Below are 16,595 nucleotides of genomic sequence, written 5' to 3'. Positions count from 1 at the left end.
GGAGGGGAGGGGAATCAAAAAACCTGATGGAAGACTCATGAACATTTCCTTTTTGTGAATGTGGAGGAAAAACAACTGCACAACTTGAGAAAGAGACACAACAGGGACACATGAGATTGTTGCAGAATTTAGCCTAAATTGGGTCTATGTGCAGAGAACCTTCTGAATGATGGAAGTCCCATAAAAGGATAGAATAGCACAGCTGTTCTCCAAAGCCCGCAACTGTGAAAAACTTATCAGAATGAAAGGGATACATACACAGTGAAACTACATTGTTTCAATTTGAAAACATAATAACTACCTTTTACATATCTCAAGTTAACTGATTAACTTACCTTACAAGTAGAGAGCTACTGTAGTGGTCAGACAGCTAGATAAAACTGCTACATGGCCACTTCAGGGCAAACAAGGCAAATTTCATATTCTTAGACTTCAGAAGGAACTACTCAGTAAAACTGGTATGCCACTACTGCTACAGTGCCAGGCAGATCACTGATACACATCACATAGCTATCAGTAATCAAAGTTCAGGCCTAGATAAAACAGCCATGTGTACAAATATCAAACAGAGAGCTTTTCACACCAGGATTCAGGATTTAGAATGAATTTTAAATGAAGTCATTTTCAGACTCGTCTCATAATGAAGAAGAATCTTTGAAAACAGACTCATCTGCAGTTGTTTTAATTGTGAAAAAAAACTCAAATTAATGGAAGAACAGACACATTTTTCATTCACAGTAGCAATTCTGTAACATCTTTGGATTAACATAAATTCTCAAATCTGAAACTGAAAAGATTTTAGGTTTTTTTGTTTTGTTTTTTAAGGTATTAATTGGAAATAAATGTTTTTCTGCTAATCATAAATCTATATACGATAGAAGCTGTATGACAGAAAAAAGGCAAGCAAGTAAGAGGTTGAGGAGGAGAAGCTCTTGCAAAATGCTGCAGGAAAGTTGTTTTAAATTAAAAGGGAATCAGAAACGTCCCAAAAAGGCAGCTAAGTCAAACACAACACCGAAATCAAATCACTATTAAATTACACTTCTAAAGCAGGAGGAGTGGTGAAGATATGTCAAATAAATGCTGTTTCCTCCTTCTACCCATGACTGCCATCCCCACCATCAAAACCCCTGCACGTTCAAGTATATTTCCATTCAACTATTTCTGAGTTTTTCATTGCATTTCTGTAAATAGGATGCACAAGATAATTTGTTTAATTTTTCTTAATGTCACTGATGATTTCAATATGAGTTCAACAATTCTGCTACGTACCAGATCTACAATTAACTGGCAGACCAACAAATCTTACTTCAAAACTAATTACTACAGATGGGTAGTTGGAAATGTTAAACAGTTTTTGGAAAAGCCTGTTCATTTTTTTAAACATGAGGAGATTATACATACTAGCACATGAAGAGAACAGAGAGTAAAATTTAGAAGGATATCATGCAGGCATCCTGTCCTGCATTTACAGTGCTCTGTCAATGCTCTGTTTCTTAAGCTCTGCTGGAAGTTATTGCTCTGGTAAACAAAATCATGTGAAGGCAATGTAATCCATAACAAGAAAAAAATAGAACTGTTAAATTAATTCAAGCTAGCATTGTTGGCAGTTTAAGGGAATTGGGACTGGAGAGAATTCACAGGAACACAATTGCAAAGTTCAAGTTTGTTCATTTGTTCAGCGTTGCTGTGGTGGGGAACCTGAGCTCAGTGCCAGACCCACGAAGCTGCTCTCACACTCCCCCTCAACAGGAGGGGAAGAAAATGAGAACAAAAGGCTCCTGGGCTGAGATAAGGGCAGGGAATTCACTCACCGATTATCATTACATACAAAACAGGCTTGAGTTGGAGGATTAATTTATTGCCTATTAAAAATAATATAGGATGATGAGGAACTAAGATAAAACGAAAGCCATCTCGTGCCACCAAGCCCTTCCTCCAAGCTCGACTTCACTCCCTTGGCCTTCAATCCTCTGCTGCCTTCACACCATCCCAAGCAGGGACAGAGAGGGGGGTTGCAGTCAGTCCATAGCAGTTCTCCTCTACCACTCCTTCCTCTTCACACCCTTCCACAACTCCATTGTAATTCCTTCCCATGGGCTGCAGCTCCTCAAGCACTGCTTCAACAAGGGTCTGGTAGGGCCCACATGCCAGGACCACAGCACAGGTCCCCTTGTGCAGCAGCTCCCCCAGCCCTCCTGCCACACCACAGGCTCCTCTCCACAGCTGCAGCTCCAGCCCAGGCCCTACTCCTACCGGGGTATCCATGAGCTGCAGCTCCTTCAGGCCACATCCACGGCTGCACAGTGGGCTCCCCCATGGGCTGCACATGGAGATCTGATCCACGCAGTGTCTGTGGGCTGCGGAAGGACAGTCTGCTCCACCACTGGCCTCTCTTGGTCTGCAGAGATCTGTTCCATGCCTGGAGCACCTCCCACCCTCCTCCTGCACTGACTTTGGTGGCTGCAGGGCTGTCCCTCTTAAATTTTCTCAGTCCTCTCTCTTTCTCTCTCACATCTGCTGCACAGCTTTCTGCACACGTTTCTTAAATACATTATCTCAGAGGGATGAAGTGTTACTGCCAGGCTCAGCTTTGGCCATCAGTGGGCTCATTTTGGAGCTGACCAAAATCAGCTGTGCCAGACATAGGGCAGCCCCTGCTCTCTTCTCACTCCTGCAGCCCCACCCACTTCCAAAACCTTGTCACATAACCCCAAATAGTCACATAACCCCAAATACAAACGTTCCTGTGAATTTAGCGCTTGAGAGTCAGAGCATATGCAAACATGAATCATGGATGTCAGTCTTCAATATTTTAATGCACCATTTCTTGATCTCCTTTCTGCCCCTGAAACATCAGCCCTATTAGAACTTCTAAATTCCAAAAAAAATCATTATGGTATTCTACCCAGTGTCAAGATCATAAATCCAGGGTAAAGGACTACAGATGTTCCACATAATTCTATAAATTGAATTTTAGCTGAGATCAGAAGCATGCTTCTGAAGCAAACCTCCAGATCATCTCTACTGCTCTTTAGCTCACACTGGGAAGCGACAAGGGAGCATGCAAACTGGATTTCTTCCAGATTAAACTAATCTGCAAGATGCACTCCTAACTCTGCCTGATGTTCCGCCTGAGGAACACGGATGAGGTCTGAGGTAGCCTGGAAAAACTGCCAGAACACACAGGGATGTCAGGCCCTCAGCAACTCCCTTCCCCCCTCCAGACCCACTCATTACTACAGGGCCGTGTTGCTTGCTGACAGGCCTATAGGCTACCACTGTTAAACACACAGCACATCCCAGCACAACCAGTCTTCCTTTGATTTGCCTAAGTGTGTTTGCTCATTTCTCCCTTCAGAGCCTATCTGAACTATTTATAGAATGGCTTTACGTTCTTATTAGTTACCAGACAATGATTTTGAATGCATGTTCCAACATTCCAAGTATTCTTCTCCAAAGCTTTATACATACTGTAAAGTAGGCAATTATCACTGCACAGTTTAGAAGGTCATTCCAATGCCTGTGAGCTAAACAGCAACGCAAACTTGAATCTGTGTAGCTTGAATTTCTGTATATAGATTCGACAAGCTATGAACTACTGTTTGTTCCACTTTTTTAAACCCTAACCATGGCACTAACTCATCGCACAGAAGTGGCAAAAACACTTTTATTGATCCATGTGTCTTTGTGCTCCACACAACCATCTGTGAATGTAAAGTTCTCCTTTTAGTGAGTGCTGAGACGGTGTCTCCGGGACTTGATGCAGCTGTAGCATAGATGAGCAAATTTTTCAAAACATGCTGAAGCCTTTTCAATGCACAGCTGTCAGGACAAAAAGAGAAGAGCTGGTCGTCTTTTTTTTTCCTTGAAGGAGAAAATTAGGACACAGAGCAACAGCACTGGCATATTAACTATCACAGTGCAATGCCTGCAATCAAGTGCACATCACACACTGGGGAGCCCTGTCTGCAACCCAAGAAAAGCCCATTTTTTCAAAAGGTCTTTCTAAATGGCAAAGAATTGTTTCACTGAGCTAATGATGGTTTAAAATGAAATAGAAAATATTTATATGTGAAAGATCACAGGGCTTCCCTGTTATCAAAGTCCTCCTATTTGTAGAGTATTTCCTTTCTCACAAAGAAATGAAGTCTTGGATCAAGGCTACCTCTCAACATTCCAGTTGAGACCTGTGAACTGTACTGTAATTCTTTCCTTCAAACTGCTGCTGTTTCCCACCCCAAACCTAGATTTACAAAACAGAAGCCATACTTCTATTTTAATCATGACATGAATCAGTGAACTCAAATTATTAAACTTAAAATATATTTCTATAAACAAGCCCGAAATGTAGCCTTAATCTCTGGAAAATACCATTGACCAAAGAGAAATGAAAAATAGCATGGAAAAGAGTACCCTCTTCAGTGAAAACATTTGGGGAACATCTAGCACATAGGGTAGATTAGTAAACAAGGTGACATTTACCTATTCACACTCAGGTTCTCTCCTCCTACTGCTTACATACCAACCATATATATCATATCAATACGATCAATATATCAATCATATCAATACCATATCAGGGGAAATGAAGCAGATACCCCAACTGCTACCTGCAACTTGATTTCCCCAAGGACAACTGGTTTCAGCTTTATGCATGAATATCATTTGTGCCTTAAAAGGAGTTGGACTTCATGATCTTTGTGAGTCCCTTCCAACTTGGGATATTCTATGATTCTACAACTAAAAGCCCCTAGAGTCCTCACAACGCTCTAAGACTAAAGGCACAATTAAATTCTATACAAAACTTCAAGTTAACTCCTGTAAATTGATTGCACCAGCTGCAAATTCAACATCAAGCACACATTCAAGCTACTTCCAAGCATCAGTAGAAAACATCTGCAATCCAGTGGAGATACTGCAGTAATATTTGGCAAACAGACTACCAGAAGAACTCTACAAGCTGAATATCAATGAGCTTCTCCATATGGACAGAGTCTGCTCATGAGCACTGCGGTGAGTGAGCCTGTATTCATTTTAAAATGAAGCCCTTGCACACACACAGAGCCCTGCAGCTGCCAGGTTGTAGCATTTATATCGCACTCATCACTGTGGCCTGCAGTGAAGAGTTAAGTGACCGTGACTAATAACCACAACATCTGATACAGGTGTCTCGTGGAGAGGAGTGTGAGTAATCAGGCGTCTCCGTGTATGTTCTTCTTTTGTTTGTTTGAATATGTTGCCATATAATAATGTGACAGGAGATAAGAGCAGCGAAACGAAACCTATCAGCTGGGACCTGACGTACAAGGGAGAAACTGCTCCCACCGAGGACCTGCTCTCTCCAGGTACAGCCAGAAACTGCTTCGTTAGCTGCTTTATTAGCAAAGAGACAGCAGCAGACTTGGGCATCTGTGTACTTATTTTCCCATTTCCACTAAGAATTTAATTAACTGACATTAATTAAGTTTTCTGTTTGATCTGGAAATTCAGTTCAAATTAACATTTTTATGGCTAGTTTAATACTAACACTGACAGATCATTTCTGTTGGAAGGAGCTGCTTGTGCTTGCAATGAAAGAGACAAAACAAGACAGCCCATTCCACAGGGAAACAAATAGTTTTATTTGTTGTTAAATATAACTAACTCAAGGGGAATAAAAAAGGATATGTTATCTGACTTGAGAAGTCTGGATGCTTTGCTTACATGCTATGCCTACACACGTAGAAGCTCAAGAAGGCATATAGAAGCACCTTACAGAAACCAGATAAAACATCCAGGAAATCTGTGAATGGTGGATATATACCAAAACATTATCTGAGCCACCAGCCTGCTGTAATTATCTGCAGTAGAACATGTCCAGCTGAGACCCTGTCACTTGGAAACATTCACTGTATTTTGTGTTACTAAAAACAAACAGACAAACTTCCTAGCATCCATCTCTGCACTGTTTCTTATCCCCATCCACTGCAATTCAACAAACAAAACTGTCACCTTCTTAAGCTATAAGTATATTAAATATTTGTAATAAATAAATCTTGTGCAACTGATAAGCATAGAGGCTAACACTTGTTTAGCATTCTATTCCAAGTTACTGAAGTATGAGGATAAAATACCAGAAATTGAACAAGGCAAAAAAAAAAAAAGGTTATTTCTCATTGCTTTAAGTGTGCAGATCTTATCAGCACAAGATCATCATTAAGAAAAAAAAAAAACAACCCTCCCCTACAGCATCAGATAGAGTCAACATTATGCTTCCAGAAGTAAAAATCTGTGTGCATTTAAAAATAACATAGCACAATTGGCACGTTCTTACCAAAATCAAGGTCAGAAAACTGTGTTTGCTTGAACTATGAAAATGCAAGGCCAAAGGAGGTTTGTTTTTCTAGACCCTCCACACACAGCAAATGTCAGACACTGATTTCTAGGTTCTTTCTCAAAAGCCTCCATGACCCAGAACTCCATGATGGAAGGACACCATTATAAAATTCATGTCACAGTAAAAACAGAAGAAGAGCTACAGAAGGAAAGGTACGCAAACAGCCTTCCCACCACATTCAGATCCAGGCTGGAGATCTCTCTGCTCTGAACTTACTGGACAAATGCTGCCAGCAGTGCAGAATTGCAGCCTCCATTGCAGTATCACTAAAAACAGAAAAGCAAAAACACTCACCCCAGCAGCTTGAGCTCAACAGTATGTAACCCATTAACCTTCTAAAATGTTAAGCAAACACTTGCATAAATCATCAACTCCACAGACACAGCTGTCCTCTTCTTTCAAGAAACCCAATAAAGCCACCTTCTTTCCAGCTGCTCCTAAGGCTCAGCTGCCAGGTTTCCCCTGCTCCAATGAAATCATGAAGAGGAGTTCTGTGTAAGTACTGCTGCTCCAGGCCAACAACTGCCCCGTGTGCTAAACCACCTAAGAAGTCTAGACAGATTTAAAGACAAAAATGATTCTCAAGGCCAGAATATTCATAAGGGATTTAACAGGAGGCTTTGCCTTCCTTACTCACAACTCAGGCACCAGCTGTGACCAAATCAATGAGTATCAACTGCAAAAGGCTCTGTAGGGCACAGAGGCATCCCACTGCCTGCGTGATGTAAAACCACACGACAGCCTCTTACCAAAAGAGGATAAATAGCAGCTTACAGCAGTATATAATCACACAGTCTTTGTAGCTTGCAGGTAGTTTGCTTCCATTTTTTTTCCATTTTTTGTCAATAAAAACTTGAATGAAAGCTATACCTACATTGGTGGGTTTTGACATTAACTGCAGAAGAAAAATTTGATAGATTTGCTATGTAAATGAACACAGTCCCCGGCTAGCAGCTTACTTTTATTTTACATCTGACTGTTCCAGATATACTGCAGAAAAACTGAGAGGGGACTGGGAAACGGGTAAAAAAATCATAGCAGTTAGCACTTACAGCAAGTGAAGCAAAGACCCAACTTTAACTGTAGTTACCAGCAGACAGCCTATGTTCAGTTTTTATCACTGCTGAAACTTGCTCCAAGATGAAGGGCAGCCAGTGCAACTATCTAGATAAGCTGGATCGCTGAGCCGAGGTGAATGGGATGAAGTTCAACAAGGCCAAGTGCCAGGTCCTGCACTTTGGCCACAACAATCCCAAGCAGCGTTTTAGGCTTGGGGATGGGTGGCTGGATGATTGTGAAGAAGAAAGGGACCTGGGGGTATTGGTTGATGCTCGGCTGAACATGAGCTGACAGTGTGCCTGGGTGGTCAAGAGGGCCAACGGCATCCTGGCCTGCATTAGAAATAGTGTGGCCAGCAGGAGCAGGGAGGTGATCATCCCCATCTACTCAGCACTGGTGAGGCCACACCTCGAGTACTGTGTTCAGTTTTGGGCCCCTCACTACAAGAAAGATGTTGAGGCCCTGTAGCGTGTCCAGAGAAGGGCAACGAAACTGGTGAGGGGTCTGGAGCACAAGTCTTACGAGGAGCGGCTGAGGGAGCTGGGATTGTTTAGTCTGGAGAAGAGGAGGCTCAGGGGAGACTTCAATGCTCTCTACAACTTCCTGAAGGGAGGCTGTGGTGAAGAGGGGTTTGGCCTCTTCTCCCAGGCAACAAACAGGACCTGGGGAAATGGCCGCAAGTTGTATCAGAGGAGGTTTAGGTTGGACATAAGGAAGAACTTTTTCTCTCAGAAAGTGGTCAGGCACTGGAATGGCTGCCCAGGGAGGTGGTGGAGTCGCCAACCCCGGCAGTGTTCAAGAGGTGCCTGGCTGAGGAGCTACAAGGTATGGTTTAGTGCTTGTGGTAGCAGTGGTAATGAGAAGACAGTTGGACTAGATGATCTTACAGGTCATTTCCAACCTTGTGATTCTATGATTCTATGAATTAACCAAAGGCACTGCAGTCGATCCCTAAAAATGACTGGAATCAAGCAGGAGACAGAATCACAGAATCATTAAAGTTGGAAAAGACAGCTGAATTCATCTAGTCCAAGATTATAGCACTGCTTGTCAGGGAAGTAGCAGAGAAGTTTGGTTTTCTCCCCTTATGCCCTTTTGGCTACAAAGGGGTACTTTTTTTTTTTTAAATGGCTATCAAATAAAGGGTAACTTCACCATCATCAAACAATTTCACACACCTTTGGGGAGTAAAGGACGAAGAGATGGCAGAGCCATGGATTTAGGAACCTGCCTCCCTGCACCCCCCAAAAAAATCAATTACATATTGGAATAAAAATTCACAGCATAAATCTGAAGAGCAGTTTTCCTTACTTCAATTCTTGTAAATTAGCTAATTTAAGTTGACTAACATTATTACAGAAAGGAAAATGCACCTCATTCTTTCCATAGTTCCTCTATAGCTAAATCAAATTCAAGCTGAGACTATTTTGCTAAGTCATAGATCAATTCAAGATACAACATCTAAGTACTTTATTAAATGATGCTAACTAACTAATAATCAAAGACCAAATAAACAGACACTAAAGTCAATCATTAACAGCTACATGTAGCTAAGTAGCACTGTGACCTTTCTTAATCACAGCATCTGGCACTACACACAAATGAGACAACATTTTAAGCATTTTTAAATGAAGTAAAGACAACAATAAACCCTCAAGAAGTGAAAGAAAAAAGCCACAACATACATATATCTTGTGAAAGTTACTATTATTCGAAGTAGGAACAGTGAATGTCAGCTTCAGAAATAGAACATATCTGATAAAAATCATACTGATGAGTGTCCAGCTGTACTAGTATGACTGTACTAATACTTGTATATGCAACATTCTGAGGCAGAACACCTCGTACTCACAATTGCCTGTCAAATTTCAGCAGTACTTTGCCCTTGTATGAGCCAGCATCAGTGTGAAGGAAGCTCACCCCCGCGATTATTCACACCCCTCCTGGGAGCTGGCATGCACATTTGTGAGCCTGCCTCAGCAATTAGGGCGGTAAAACAGATCAGGATTAAAACTGCCTCAACAAGAAAGAAATTTATGGTAACGTTTAGACCATATTCCCAATTTAAATCAACATGACTATACAAATTAGGATGAGGGAAATAGCAGAAGTAAGGCAGGACTACATCGTTAGGAAGAGCCACTGGTGCTAAATATTAGTTACCTGTAAAACCATTACTAAAAGGCATAACTTCAACACAAAAACAATAAAGTCAGTAGATCTTGTTGAACTACAGTACAATTTTTTCCTATCAATAGAACCTTAGTCATGGTAGATAATGAATTAAAAATGTTTATATGTACTGAAAAGATGTATAATACAAAAAAAAAAAAAGACACCCACTGATGTGGGCAGAACTTCTTATTTCAAGAGAAATACATAAGTAAATAAGTTCAGAGTCACGGCATTACAGGCATTAGAAGAGACCTCTGGAGATGGTAGAGTCCAACCCTCCTTCTACAATTAACTCCCTGATACGGACTTGGCAGCTCAGACCTTTTTGTTACTGTTATTCATGATCTGGATGAAGGAACTGAGTGCAGCCCTCATAAACATACAAATGTAATAAAGTTGTGAGGAAATGTTGACCTGCCCAGGGTTAGGAAGGCACTACAGAGTGATCTGAACAGGCTGAATCAATGGGCTGAGGCAAACTGTATCAGCTTTAACAGGATCAAGTGCTGGGTCCTGTACTTCAGTCACAGCCCCACTGCATGCTACAGGTTTGGGGCAGAGTGGTTGGCAAGATGCTTGGTAGAAAATGATCTGAGAGCACACTAGTCAACAGCCAGCTGAATGTGAGCCAGCAGTGTGCCCAGGCAGCAAAAAATTCAATGGCTTCCGGTCTTGCATCAGACAAAGTGCCATCAGCAAGACTACAGAGGTGATTGCTCCTCTGTACTCAGCTCTGGTGAGGTCGTACCTTCAGTACTGTGTTCTGTTTTGGGCTCCTCACTACAATAAACTGAAGCCATAGAAACCATTCAGAGAAAGGCAATGAAGGGTCTGGAGCACAAGTCTTATGGGGAGTGGCTGAGGGAACCACAATCATTCTGTCTGGAGAAGAGGAAGCTCAGGGGAGACTTTATTGCTCTCTACCACTGTCTGAAGGAGGTTGTGGTGCAGTGGAGGGGAGGGGTGTCAGCCTCTACTCCCAGGTAACAGTGATAGGAGGACAGGGAATGGCCTTCAGTTGTGCCAGGGGAGGTTCACGTTGGATGTCAGGAAAAGTTTCTTCTCAGAGAGTGGTGATGCATTGGCACAGGCTGCCCAGGAAGGTGAGGGAGTCACCATTCCTGGAAGTGTTCAAGAATAGGGCAGGTGTGGCACTGAGGTATGTGTGCTAGTTAGCATAGCATTGACGGCTGAATTAGATGTTCTTAGAGGTCTTTTCTAATCTTAATGATTCATTATTCCCTCTCTCCTCTCCATTTCAGCTCTAACAAGCAAAATGATTTCAAACAATAGCATACAGGCCATACAGGTGTAGCATACTTAACTGGACTATAACCGTATTTCTTCAACAATAAAATACATGAATACACAATTTCAGTTCACATGAACTGTAACACCACTGACTGTAAGGAGGAAATGCTGGAGTCAATAGACTGCCTTTCAGCAAGAGGTCACACTAAAAGTGTAGTTGAGATCAAGATAAATGACTTTCACATCAACTTTTTCAGGAACACGATACAAATTAAGACTCATTTAAGTACAGTACTTTCTAGATACAGTCAGAGAAGGCTGAGCTTTTTCTTTGGGTACTTCCAAACCTAAATGCCACAAAGTAATATTCTGTCACTCAGAAGACCATAGGATACAAGAGGCAATCATTTTTCAAACAAAAGACTGAGGAAAACTGTATACATAATAAGTCACAAGAAGTGGAAAAATTCTTGAAACTAATCCAGGAGGTTAAAAAAAAAAATCTGAACTCCATTTCATTTACTTATTTTAAAACACAAGTTATCCCACATTCCTTTTCTACATTCAGTTTCAATGGAAGATAACACACGATCTGTCTAAGAGAAATGGTGCAAGATTAGGCATACTGAAATTTTTTTTATAAATAATCCCAGGGAAAAAAAAAAAAAGGTAATTTTTGAAAGTGTTACTATTTGTTCAATATTTTGGTTCTGGCTAAGGAGTAAGAAGGAAATAAATCGGAATCTTTATGGTTCACGATATGAATGGACACTTAATTCAGTGATGCCTACAAACTACAAACTCTGATCACAGAAGGGCTTTGCAAAGAAAACTTGACAAACTGATGGCTGGGCAATCACCAATCTGGTCAAACAATGAAGTTTAACAAGAGCCATTCAGCATCTGGGACAGGAGAACCCCAGATTTTTCACAAACCAACAGACCAAAGAATGGAGAGCAGTCCCACAAGAACAGATCTCAGTGTTCTGATAGACAGCAAGTTGAATCTGAGTCACTAGCATGCCCTGGAGCCAAAAGAGCCAACCGTACCCTGGAGTACACCAGGCCCAGCACTGCCACCGGGCAATGGGAGGGACTGGACTGTCCCACTGTGTGTGTGCCTTCATCTCCAGCACTGGGTGCAGTTTGGGTGCCGGAAGATAAGATGGACATAAAGCTATTAGAGAGCATCCATCCAAAGGAGGGATATGAAGGTGGGGAAGGCCTAGAGGGCCAGGTATGTGAGGAGTGGATAATGGCCATGGGTTTGCTCAGCCCAGAGCAGAGGAGCTGAGGGGAGGCCTCATGGTAGCTGCAGCTCCTCACAGGAGCGGAGGGCAGCGCTGAGCTCTACTCTCTGTGACAGCGACAGGGCCTGAGGGAACGGCGTAAAGCTGTGTCAGAAGGGGCAGGGCGTGTTAAGGAAAGGGTCTGCACCAGAGGGCGGTGGGCATGGAACAGCCTGCCCAGGGCTGCCTGAGTTCAAGGGGTGTTTGGCCAGTGCTCTCAGACATAGGGTTTGGATTTGGGGTGGAGCTGTGTGGGGCCGGGAGCTGGACTTGACCATGATGGGTCCCTTCCAGCTCAGGATATTCTGTAGGTTTGTAATTATCAGTCTGCCTGGAGGAGGAATCACAGAAGATCTACACTGAGAAATTATAAACACCAAAAACCTTAGAAGAAAAAAAAAGCAAAGCCACAGGCCAATCTTAGCACGAACTGAGATTCTTGGCAACCACGGTCAAGTATTCGTCTCAAAAATTTCTCCAGAATTTAAGCTTCATACTGCATGCTTCATTCAATCAACTTGTGCTATATTGTGAAAAGTTCCTTGCAAGCAGTCTCTTTCCACTAACACACAGCTCTGCTCTTAGGAGATTCCAGTGCAAAAAATAAAAAAAATCATGAAGTCCAAAGATTTTGCTTCTCATTTTAAATAGACATCTCCACAGAATTAATTTCCATCGTATTCATATGAAAAAGGGTATATAGAGTGAAACAAGTTCCTATCCATAGATAAAGAGAAGAAAGGATTTAAAGGCATTGCTGCACTGACAAAACAAGTCACTTCATAAAAAAATACTGTCTAAGAAATAGAAGAGAAAAAGTGTATAATGCTTCCTAAAGAAAAGCAGGAAGGAAGAAGAAAAAAAAAACAACTCAGCCCTGAAACCTCCCATAAAAGGCAAAAATCTCAGCACACTGTGCAGCAGAAGACAGTACAACTAGGAAAAAGAAAAACAAGAAAACACCACAGGTAGTTGCTGCAGGACCTTTATTTTCTTCATCTTACAACTAATCAACCAATCGCCCAGCAAAAGAAATTTAACCAAAAGAAAAACTAGCAGTTTTCTTGCCAAGTCTAAGTCTGGAATGTAAGGTTCTCCCGGAGTACCATCTGGCAAGTGAATTCAGGAAGAATCTTCAAAGCGTGAACTATTATTATTGGCACATTTATACACAATTAGCCTCGTCTGGCCCAACATTTACATACCTTGTATGCCCACATTTCCACAATGAAAATTGTCTTTGAATCTGAAGGTATTTGTAAGCTGTCTAAAACCTAAAAAGATTGAGATGAGATGTGCACCTCAAAGAAACACACGGGATTCCCGAAGAACATCATTCTCTTTGGCTTACAGCCCAGTTCACTGCAGTGACCAGACACATACACCCTCAAACCTAAGTTTTCTATTTCGCATCTCTTACTCTAGAGACTGCATGTCTTTGCAATAATGTGATTTTGATTTAGTCATCTGCTAAACATATTTCAGTGCAGTATCTTCATTAAATTCTAACTAAAGGCTATCTGTGATAAGAACAAGGGGAGAAGAGGTAAAACAAGAATACGTCTTCATTATTTTAAACAATGATTTCAAATAAGATTCCAATGGTGAAAAAAGTCAGATTTATACTCCACATTAATTTCCTCAGGAGAAATAACATTCAAACTACTTTTTTTCCCCCAATTCAAACAAGTCTCAGATCTTGTGATATACATGGCCTTGAATTAGAATGCTTATCAAGTCAATCTTATACGAACACGATTTGGAACTTTATCCAAAGCCAGGCTTTCAAGGTTACAATTCGTTAAAGAAAGCCAAGCCTCAAGAAATAAAACAGTGACAAGTCCTTTAACATTTATCTTCTTCCTTTACAACTTCGTGTTTACTTTCAGTCCTACAAAAAGTGGTAAGGTGAGATCAGGTGTTACCGTTTCTTCAATAAATGAAGTAGCAACATTTTTTTTTTTTTCCTTTAAACTGACCTGCTGTTATCTTAAAACTAAAAGAAACAAAGTTACACACACAGCTTTCACTGTAATTGGAAGATTATGGAACATCATGTCGAGGATTTTGGTTTTTGGAAACTTCTGGCATTCAAGTTTTAAGCAGTGCATCAAGAGAACATGAAAGTGTACCTTAGATACTACATACCAGAAGTTGCTGTTTTGCTTACTGCAGGCCTTGCTAACAAGAACTTCACAGGGCTAATGAGGAATTTTCTGATGTGAGCCTTTGCAACAGCCAAACACTACATACAAAACCATAACCTAAGGATTTGCAGCTGGGAGACAGGAATAGTACTCTATTCGTAAACTATACAGAAAATGAAATCTAATTTAGCTATTGGCGTGGGTCACAGCTACAATGAAAACTAACTCTGGCTGTAGCAATTAGCCTCAGCAACTTTGTCAAGCTCTTCAACTACCCTATTAAATCCATATCTAAACCCATGAAATGCTAAGAATGGGTTTATTTTAAATAACGTTCTACAAGACTTTCTTCAGCAGGGATTGAATTTTCCTCTCCACAGTAGCTACACTTACTTGTCTTATACTAAGCTTCTGTTATTGAATCACAGATGCAAAATGACATTTTCTTGGCTAATAACTGTGTTTCTGGGTCTCAGCTGAAAATAAGCTTTGGGTAAGCGGGAAGCGAGGGCAATCCTTTCCCCCACAGCCCTGCATACTATTTATAAAAATCATTATAAAGTTAGAACATTCAACTTCAAAAGAGCGCAATTTTTAAACCAGGTAAAACATAAGAAACAGGCAATTAATAGATTATACTACTGTGCAACATTTGTCTCCTGAGCGACCCTAGTGAGGAATACAGTCCTCTTCCACTCTACATGCAAACTGGCCTGCAAGAGTCCGTCCAGGTACTTCTTAGGCTCCCAGATCTCATGACCAAGGAGAGATTTTAAAGAAAATTTAGACCTTAGAATTTTACACTTTGCTTCAAAACAAGTTCTAACAAAAAAAAACATTTTTTTTATACAGGAAAAAGAGGGTGCACCTAAGGAATGAGATTAAAAACCTCTATATTTACCACACTAACTCAGAAGCACATTTGCAAACACTTCACATATCATCCTTCATGTCTCTGTGAATTCACCTCACATTCACACTGAGCTTCCTAGCAACTCTTACTTTACAAATACATGTTTCCATTTACTGAAAGCAATAATGAGAATGAGTCACTTCTGTAGAATACAGTCCTTCCCATACACCAGATGCCTAATATTGCGTGCTGGGAGAAAGAAACCCTGCTGCCTACTCAGATTGCTGTATTTATTACAGAATTCTGTCAGCAGTTTGCATCTTTTATTGATGTTTTCTTCCATATGTATGAGATTTTCTTAATGTTAGGAACTTAATATTGTCTGTAAAATTTTACAACCGAATTCTCTAAGAGCTAACATCTAATTAGCTCAGTTACTAGCAGCCTGAGAATACTGCCCAAACAATGACCTAGAAGGGTCTGAAATAAAGAAGGGAAATAAAAATTAAAAAATAAACACTCAGCTTTACAGCTCATTTCCGAGTATTTTGTTACGTTTTTCAAGGCTTTCACTTCCAATTCAGATGCATCAGTTTGAACAAACATAATTTTATATTTTTGCTGTTATCTTTTTAAACCAGCTCTCACACACCTCCTATGAAAATCAAGCCTGACTAGCTGGCTACACTCAGAACAGGCAGCAACTACTGACTGTCCCCTTCATTCTTCTCTGTAATAAGTGGAGCATAAGTAAACAAATCAGAAAAAGATGATGTACAGAGAACTGATAGCAAGCAAAATTATTATACAACCGTTGGGTGGGATGTTCAAGCAATCATTACAGAATTTTAGGAAGCAATTCAGAAGTTTGACTTTATGAAATACATGTCTTTTTTTCTGACCAGAGATATCACAGTGGGCTCCAGTTCTGCCTTTAATCATTTTGTTTTCGTAGAAGTGTTTCATTAACTAATTCCTCAGAATTACAGCAGCCCGATATCTTTAGACCAGCGATGTAAATTACAGATACTTGCCTTTAGCCACAGATTACATGTAACAGCAGAGCAGAACAACGGCACGGCAGCAGGCACACACAGAGCTATAGCCTGTAAATTATTCATGATCTATTCACTATAAAATGAAGAGGCCACTGAAAATTAATTCCAATAAGAAAGGAATGTACTTTCAGATAGCTTCATGAATTAGTTTATTCCTCTACAAACCCATATCGAGCAACTGCAAATAATTAAGATGTAAAAGTAAAAATGAACAGTAGAAGAAAAAAGTGTTTAATGAGTTCCTAATTAGACAAGCATGCAAGATACCACAAACGATGGAACTAGCTTAAGGAAAGAAAAAAAAAAACAACAAACATCCACCACAAACTGAACAATGAAAACTAAACTGAACAAAAAAAGAATTTAACATCACTGATTTCAAAC

General features: G+C 40.7%; 1 protein-coding gene across 5 annotated transcripts in view; it reads right to left on the bottom strand.

Annotated features, from left to right (window-relative positions):
• USP6NL (USP6 N-terminal like) overlaps positions 1-16,595 on the bottom strand; it is a 113,008-nt gene that overhangs the window by 71,240 nt on the left and 25,173 nt on the right. The window contains exon 1 of one of the 5 annotated variants that reach the window (XM_019619030.1): positions 6,674-6,722. The exons of 3 other annotated variants lie outside the window; for them this stretch is intronic. In XM_019619030.1, coding sequence (XP_019474575.1) covers positions 6,674-6,707 — 34 coding nt within the window. In that variant the 5' untranslated portion in view covers positions 6,708-6,722. Of the gene's footprint in view, positions 1-2,256; positions 2,357-6,673; positions 6,723-16,595 lie in introns of those variants that run through there. One more of the 5 variants, XM_019618988.2, reaches the window with a different exon arrangement.

Source organism: Meleagris gallopavo, chromosome 1 (genome assembly GCF_000146605.3).
Source record: "Meleagris gallopavo isolate NT-WF06-2002-E0010 breed Aviagen turkey brand Nicholas breeding stock chromosome 1, Turkey_5.1, whole genome shotgun sequence".
In the NCBI taxonomy this organism is placed as follows: domain Eukaryota; kingdom Metazoa; phylum Chordata; class Aves; order Galliformes; family Phasianidae; genus Meleagris; species Meleagris gallopavo.
This window is presented reverse-complemented; position numbering and strand designations above follow the sequence as displayed.